At 42.8% G+C, this 8,380-nt stretch overlaps 1 protein-coding gene across 1 annotated transcript; it reads left to right on the forward strand.

Annotated features, from left to right (window-relative positions):
• Nucleotides 1-1,641: 1,641 nt before the first annotated feature.
• On the forward strand, nucleotides 1,642-2,928 carry pou3f3a (POU class 3 homeobox 3a; the record flags this gene model as incomplete). The annotated part of the gene is made up of 1 exon (XM_084179856.1): nucleotides 1,642-2,928. The coding sequence occupies one exon, from the start codon at nucleotides 1,642-1,644 to the stop codon at nucleotides 2,926-2,928; it is 1,287 nt and encodes a 428-aa protein (XP_084035982.1).
• Between the last annotated feature and the right edge of the window lie 5,452 nt (nucleotides 2,929-8,380).

Consider the following 8,380-nt stretch of genomic DNA (forward strand, 5'->3'; position numbering starts at 1 on the left):
GGTTATGATTTAGCTTACCACCACTCGCACACTCTCTGGAAACATACTATTAAAATAACTATTCTCCCGAAGATGGAAAAAACTAACGGACTCTACATGCTGGCTTACCTCGATCCTGTGTAATTGTAAATATTGCACCCTCACGCACATTCGCCCGTGCGTCACGCCCAGTGGGTCTTGCTTCAGTACGAAAGGGAGAGGGCATTAAGATGCAAGTGGCGTACAGAACCCCTGGGTGTGTATCCAGAGCCGACCTTATATCCTTGACACAGGCCACCTCCGCTCTGCGCTATTAGACAGAGGAGGAACAACACAGATCAGTTGCGCTGTTTGGGCCTGACATGACATCCCTTACTGGCGAGAATGGCGAGAGTCAGTGTTTCCCTCCAATCTCCAAAGGACTGCTCGATTTGGCCTTGTTTGCATGGGGCTTCTCTCTCGCTCTCCGTTAGAATGGCGAGAGTCCGTTTCCCTTCAATCCCCGAAGGACTGTTTGCATGGGGCTTCTCTCGCTCTCTCTCCTTAAGAATGGCGAGAGTCAGTGTTTCCCTTCAATCCCGAAAGGACTGCTCAATGTGGCCTTGTTTGCATGGGGATTCTCCCTCTCCGTTAAAATGGCGAGAGTCAGAGTGTTTCCTTTCAATCCCCATGATATTGGGGTCATATAATTTGATTGTTTTTTGATTAGGCTAATGACAATTTTGTTATTGTGTTATGAATACTACAATACTAATATCATTAGGTAAATATACCGTTCTATATATTCATAATAATGTAGGCTACGCTATAATTTGCCTAATTACAATGTCAATATTATATATCACCCTATATTATCATCTAATCAATGAGTCTGTTATTTATTTATTTTCCAGAAAAGGGAACCTTGCCTAGAGCACCCGAGGCAGCAGAGCTCTCGAGATGTGTCTATCCCTCTCTGTGCATCGTCCAATCAGCGGGAGTCCTGCTCTCCACTTCCGCTGGTAATTGGGGGGAGATGGGAAGGCGTGCGCACGCTTGGCACAGGGTAAACACTTGCTTTCAGAGAGAAACGGGTAGAAGTGTCAGATGGAAGGAGAAAAAGAGTGAAGGAAGAAAATAGATAAAAGCATTTATGTAGACCATTGTATCATTTGGAATTGTGTAGTTTCCAACACATCAGATTAGAAGAGCAGCAACGGAGAAGTACCTGGAGTGTTTATGAATTTTCTTTTTCCGACAAGCCTCCTTCGACAAGGATCATAGAAGACAGCGTCCTTTTGTGGGAGATTACTGAATCTATACATCCAGTAGAACTTTACAGGAAGCAAAACTTTTCATATTTTTTATTTATTTATTCTAAACATTTTTTCAAACAGAATGCATAAAGATCATTTTCTATTCACCAATCGCTGCCTTTAAACTGGTGGAATGTGAATACCTTTTCATAGGCCTACTAATAGATAAACAGAAAATCAACTTCATTTGCATTTTTTTGAATATTTTTGATGGATTAGTTTGAATTATTTGATCTCCATTTTATGGCATAGTATAACATTCAACACGCTTTCTCAAAGTTTTAAAACATTTTTCTTGGATTAGAGCACTCTGTTTGAGAAGATAAATTGATCCAACGAGGGAAGAGGGAGATCAATCACAGGCTTTATGGTTTGGGGAATGGCAACAGCCACCTCCAGTCCATACCTGGCCAGCAATAGGATCCTGTCCACCAGCTCCATCGTGCACTCAGACCGGGGGGTCGGTGGCATGCAGCCGGGGAGCACCGCTGTCACCTCGGTGTCGGGCGGATACAGAGGGGACTCCTCGGTGAAGATGGTGCAGAGGGACTTTATGCAGGGCGCTATTGCGACGAGCAACGGGGGACACGTGTTAAACCATGCCCACCAGTGGGTGACATCCCTGCCTCACGCCGCCGCTGCAGCAGCCGCAGTGGCAGCTGCCGAAGCCGGCTCTCACTGGTCCTCGGGCCCCGTGGGAATGACAGGCAGCCCGCAGCCGCTGGACGTGAAGAGAAACTCTGGCAGAGAGGACCTGCACTCGGGCTCAGCTCTACACCACAGATCTTCGCATCTGGGCTCCCACCAGGCACACCCAGGAGCCTGGGGTGGCACCTCAGCCGCGCACATATCCAGTATCTCCGAAGGACAGCAGCAGCAACAGTCGCTGATCTACTCCCAGCCCGGGGGATTCACGGTTAACGGGATGCTCAGCACACCGGGGAGTAGGAGCCTAATGCACCCGGGGATGGTGAGGGGGGACTCCCCCGATCTCGACCACAGCAGCCACCATCATCACCATCACCACCACCATCATCCACATCACCCGCAGCACCACGTCGGGGTGAGCCATGACGCTCAGTCTGACGAGGACACGCCGACCTCGGACGACCTGGAGCACTTTGCCAAGCAGTTCAAACAGCGCCGGATCAAACTCGGCTTTACACAAGCGGACGTGGGCTTGGCGCTGGGCACCCTGTACGGCAACGTCTTCTCACAGACCACCATATGCAGGTTCGAGGCGCTGCAGCTGAGCTTCAAGAACATGTGCAAGCTGAAGCCGCTGCTCAACAAATGGCTGGAGGAAGCCGACTCGACCACCGGTAGCCCCACCAGCATCGATAAGATCGCGGCGCAGGGCAGGAAGAGGAAAAAGCGCACGTCCATCGAAGTGAGCGTTAAAGGAGCTTTGGAGAGCCACTTTCTCAAAAGCCCCAAACCCGCGGCCCAGGAGATCACCTCTCTGGCGGACAGTTTGCAGCTGGAGAAGGAGGTGGTCCGGGTCTGGTTCTGCAACCGCAGGCAGAAGGAGAAGAGGATGACGCCGCTGGGGCTGCCACACAGCCCGGAGGACGAGTACTCTCAGGTCCGCAACATGAGCGCAGACACACCGTCACCCTCCATGGACTGCAAGCGAATGTTCAGCGATACGTGAGAAATAAAACAAAACACCGGACAATAATATTTATTTAGTCTCAAATAAGACACTGTAAGGGCCGAAAAAATACTAGCAAGATCAATTATCTTTTACACGTGATGCCAAGTGGGAACAGTTACTTTTGGGCCTCCATCCTGACCAACAGTGTGTCTGGTATTTTCTTTCAGGAAAGTAAGAAATTAAAACGTGCAACATTAGGCAACACATTATCGAATGGACCGCGCAATGAGAGGTATCAACTCTTCAAGTTATTTTTCTTCAGGTAAATGTTTGTCTCATTAGGATTTAGGAAACAATCTTAATCAGTTTTTAGCCTGCTATATATTCCAATAAAGTGCGTGTGTGTATTTCTCAAACTATATCTTTCCCTTTTATTTAATATGGAACTTGCCCTGCTTTCACCAAAAAGATTGTTTCAGTTCTCTGCCCCATCTTTGGCCCCATGTGAAAGACAATGATAAGCTTTAACCTCTCCCCATGATCGCCCTTCTTATTTTGTAATATTTAATATTGTGTAGGCCTATTTTAGAACAAACAAAATCCAATACACTTTTTTGTCCCCTTTGCAGCACTTAATGTTATTGGAAATGTTCCCCTCTGCAGTTGAAGGGGGTCACATTACATTCCCAAGCATTAGTCATATGTTTTATTTTTGTTTTTACAAACAAGTTATGATACGAATATTTTTAAGAATCACAATCTTTTTCACCATGCTGACTTTCTGTTCTAAGGCTACCATATAATTAATGTACTATAATGAGCTATACTTTATTTACCCTCAACACCTTGCATTATGTGGTATTGATGACTTAACAGTTGAAGTTTGTTATGATTAGACTGTAATTACAGTAATGATGATAGGCCTTGCCTACATGTTATTTTCAAAGGAGCACGAATTCCCAAAAGCTGACGTCGATGTTGTTTGTTATAGCCTTGTATACTTCTATGTGATGATTTTGACAGTAGCCTAATATATTTTAAGTGGTTATTTCATGAAGGATTATTGAGAACAATAAATGTGTCATAAGGGATACCATTGTGTTTTCAATGTCAGCTCACCAAAAGTACTATAGGCCAACTTTGAAGATCTGAACTGCAGAACATTCGACATAGGCCTAATCGAGGCCCTATCTTGTAAGGGGGGGGGGGATTTACCACCCAACGGGAAAAAAAACTTGCCACCCAACACACCAACCTAAAAAAGTCAACTGGATTGAATGAATCCACTATAGGCTATACATGCAGGAGAGCGCAAAAGGACCTTTACGAAAAACGATAAACTTTTCGTGAGAACTCTTGGAGTGTGTTTTGGTCTAATAGCCAAGTGAAATTATGCTAGTGTATTTCAGTTTTTCAGGATATGCGCTTTTATTGCAATGTAAACTCAGTCTACATGTTAGTTTTTGTGTACATATTTTCTTAGAACTAGAACTAATGATGCATTAGTGTTTTATTAGGCTATTCGATTTTGTTTATCTGTTTCGTGTTTAATGACTAGGCCTATTCATTAGCCTATCGTTTTTGCTGACCAAAACGAAATAGCCAATAGGCAAAATTGTCTGTTGTCTTTATTAGTCCTATCTGTTGTGTAAAGAAACACATCCCAATAGCTGCCTGAAAAATCTTGAGGTATAGGACAAATCAGGCCTAATTGCTTTTGGTCATAGGAGGACATTGCTATGCCTATAGGCTGCTACAGGCCTATTGAATTGACAATGGTAGATATGGTGCCCTTGGACTGTTTGGGATCTCTGTAAATATACGATTTGGTCTGGTTTTAGTTTTGAGACCCTCAAACTTATTTCTTGACGTTGGACAAAACGCACCATCCAGCTTTGGAAGATTTACATTTGGCGGATGATTTCACATAGCACAGTAGTTGCTTATCAACTCAATTCAAACCGTGGTAAAAAGCACGCACTTCACTATCTTCCGCATTGAAACTGATATGTTAGATGTTTAGAATAGGCCTACTTATTTTAGTCAGTTTACACGCTGTCATGAGACATGGAAAAGTGCTTATTTTAGGCTACACAAATAGAAGAGGCCTAGGTCTATTCCAGAATAGAACAAAATATTCTAGAACAAAATATTCTAGAACAGAACAAAACCAAATAAAATAGAATAGAATATCAATTTGCGTAATACATAACTTATAGATATTATATATACCAGTACCAGTCAAAAGTTTGGACACACCATTCAAGGGTTTTTCTTTATTTTTAAATTTTTTTAGAAGACATCAAAACTATGAAATAACACATATGGAGTCATGTAGTAACCAAAAAAGTGTTAAACAAATCAAAATATATTTTATATTTGAGATTCTTCAAATAGCCACCCTTTGCCTTGATGACAGCTTTGCACACTCTTGGCATTCTCTCAACCAGCTTCACCTGGAATGCTTTTCCAACAGTCTTGAAGGAGTTCCCACATATGCTGAGCACTTGTTGGCTGCTTTTCCTTCACTCTGCCGTCCGACTCATCCCAAACCATCTCAATTGGGTTGAGGTCGGGGGATTGTGGAGGCCAGGTCATCTGATGCAGCACTCCATCACTCTCCTTCTTGGTAAAATAGCCCTTACACAGCCTGGAGGTGTGTTGGGTCATTGTCCTGTTGAAAAACAAATGATAGTCCCACTAAGCCCAAACCAGATGGGATGGCGTATCACTGCAGATTGCTGTGGTAGCCATGCTGGTTAAGTGTGCCTTGAATTCTAAATAAATCACAGACAGTATCACCAGCAAAGCACCCCCACACCATAACACATCCTCCTCCGTGCTTTATGGTGGGAACTACACATGCGGAGATCATCCGTTCACCCACACCGCGTCTCACAAAGACACAGCGGTTTGAACCAAAAATCTCCAATTTGTACTCCAGACCAAAGGACACATTTCCACCGGTCTAATGTCCATTGCTCGTGTTTCTTGGCCCAAGCAAGTCTCTTCTTATTATTGATGTCCTTTAGTAATGGTTACTTTGCAGCAATACAACCATGAAGGCCTGATTCACACAGTCCCCTCTGAACAGTTGATGTTGAAAGGTGTCTGTTACTTGAACTCTGTGAAGAACTTATTTGGGCTGCAATTTCCGAGGCTGGTTACTCTAATGAACTTATCCTCTGCAGCAGAGGTAACTCTGGGTCTTCCATTCCTGTGGCGGTCCTCATAAGAGCCAGTTTCATCATAGCGCTTGATGATTTTGCGACTGCACTTGAAGAAACTTTCAAAGTTCTTGAAATGTTCCATATTGACTGACCTTCATGTCTTAGACCTTCATGTCTTAAAGTAATGATGGACTGTCATTTCTCTTTGCTTATTTGAGCTGTTCTTGCCATAATATGGACTTGGTCTTTTACCAAATAGGGCTATCTTCTGTATACCCCCCTACCTTGTCACAACAACTGATTGGCTCAAATGCATTAAGAAGGAAATAAATTCCATATATTCACTTTTAAGAAGGCACACCTGTTAATTGAAATGCATTCCAGGTGACTACCTCATGAAGCTGGTTGAGAAAATGCCAAAAGTGTGCAAAGCTGTCATCAAGGCAAAGGGTGGCTATTTGAAGAATCTCAAATATAAAATATATTTTGATTTGCTTAACACTTTTTTGGTTACTACATGATTCCATATATGTTATTTCATAGTTTTGATGTCTTCACTATTATTCTACAATGTAAAAATAAAGAAAAACACTTGAATGAGTAGGTGTGTCCAAACTTTTGACTGGTAGTGTATTACTATTTTTAAAATGTTTTTTTCTTCTTCTTTTGTTTTGGCGCACATGAATCTGAAATGGTTATGCTTGTTCAGAAGTTGTTTGAGTTTCATCATCATTTACATTTCACAAATTTTGGTAGCCTGAAATTGTGATAGGCTAATTTGTTACTGTATGCTTAAATAGGCTAATTGTAACAATTTATTTCAATTTCTCTTAACATTTCTTGTATTGGGAACATTGTTTTTATACATTCCATTTATATTAAGAGACTGTCAATAAAATAGACTAAATGGCCTATTCATGAAATGTGCTACATTATGAGTTGGACTACAACCATTATTATTTTGTTAAAGCCTATAGCCCATTGATCGATTATTGTGAATTTGTATTAGGCTAAGTAAGGTCTCTGATTTAGTCCAGTCCTGAGTTCAATAACCAGCTGTATTGTAGGCTATGTTTTACTTAAAAAATAACCTATATATTTTAGTAGGTCTAATAGTGAGAATGCTAAGGCTAGTTAGGCTTTGAGACTATAGGCATATAAGTGCAGCCTAGGCTACATCCCATTTGCGTAGGCAGGTCCCCCATGATACAAGTCAGTATTTGACTTCCATCCATGTCTGGTCGGGAGGTGGAGAACGGCCACTAGGGGCAAAAGTGAGCGCCATTACCTTCAAGTAGGTTTTGGTTTTGCTAGGGCATTGTAGACGGGGATGGCTGATGGGCAAATGTTTGTTTTAAGGCTATCCCAAACCTTAACCCTTAACTTAACCATTCGGAGTTAATGCCTAACCTTAAGAGTTCAGAGTTAATGCCTAAACTTAATCCTAACCTTAAGAATTCAGAGTTAATGCCTAAACTTAATCCTAACCTTAAGAATTTGGAATTAATGCCTAAACTTAACCCTAACCTTAAAAAAAAAATCGAAATGAATGCCTAAATTGAACCTTAAACACTTCGAAATTTGACGTTTGGAACAACTTCGAAATTTGATGTTTAAGAAACATGGATGAACGTCTAATTCTGACGTGAGACTGTGAGAGCTTGTGGATTTGCTATGGACAAACCTATGTGCATTTTAGAATGTTTATTGACTGTTGTGTTTTGTCGGTTTCATCTCGGATGTTTGCGTTTTGCTTATCGCTTGCTGTTTCCTCCAGCGGCATGACACGCTCTTGACACGTGCGCGCCACAGTTCCATGGCTCGCGGCCAGCGGAGGTCGGCTATCCCAGCTGGCTGCTCACCTTGGCAGCGGTTGTCTAGGGGTGAAAGCGTGTCAGAACCGTCTCTAAGTGGGGGTAGCAGTTGAGATGGAAGAGGATCTATCAGATGATGGGTTTGGCAGTTAGGAGGACAGTTGGCCTCTCCCACTCCCTCCCTCTGGTAAACACACACACACACACACACACACACACACACACACACACACACACACACACACACACACACACACACACACACACACACACACACACACACACACACACACACACACACACACACACACACACACACACACTATATCTCAACTGTTATTTAGGATTTAGATAGAGGGAAAATAAAGGGAAGTGTATGAAAGGTCTACTGTTGCAGTAGCTGCCAGTCTAGCCTGTGGACCTGACTGACTGACTGAGGAAAATGGCCCAGGGCACTGGGTTTAATAAGTTATCTTCAGTAGGTATACCGGTACTCACAGTTACCTATTGTTACCCAAGGGCTTT

This window comes from Coregonus lavaretus (assembly GCF_964263955.1).
Source record: "Coregonus lavaretus genome assembly, chromosome: 16".
Lineage (NCBI taxonomy): Eukaryota > Metazoa > Chordata > Actinopteri > Salmoniformes > Salmonidae > Coregonus > Coregonus lavaretus.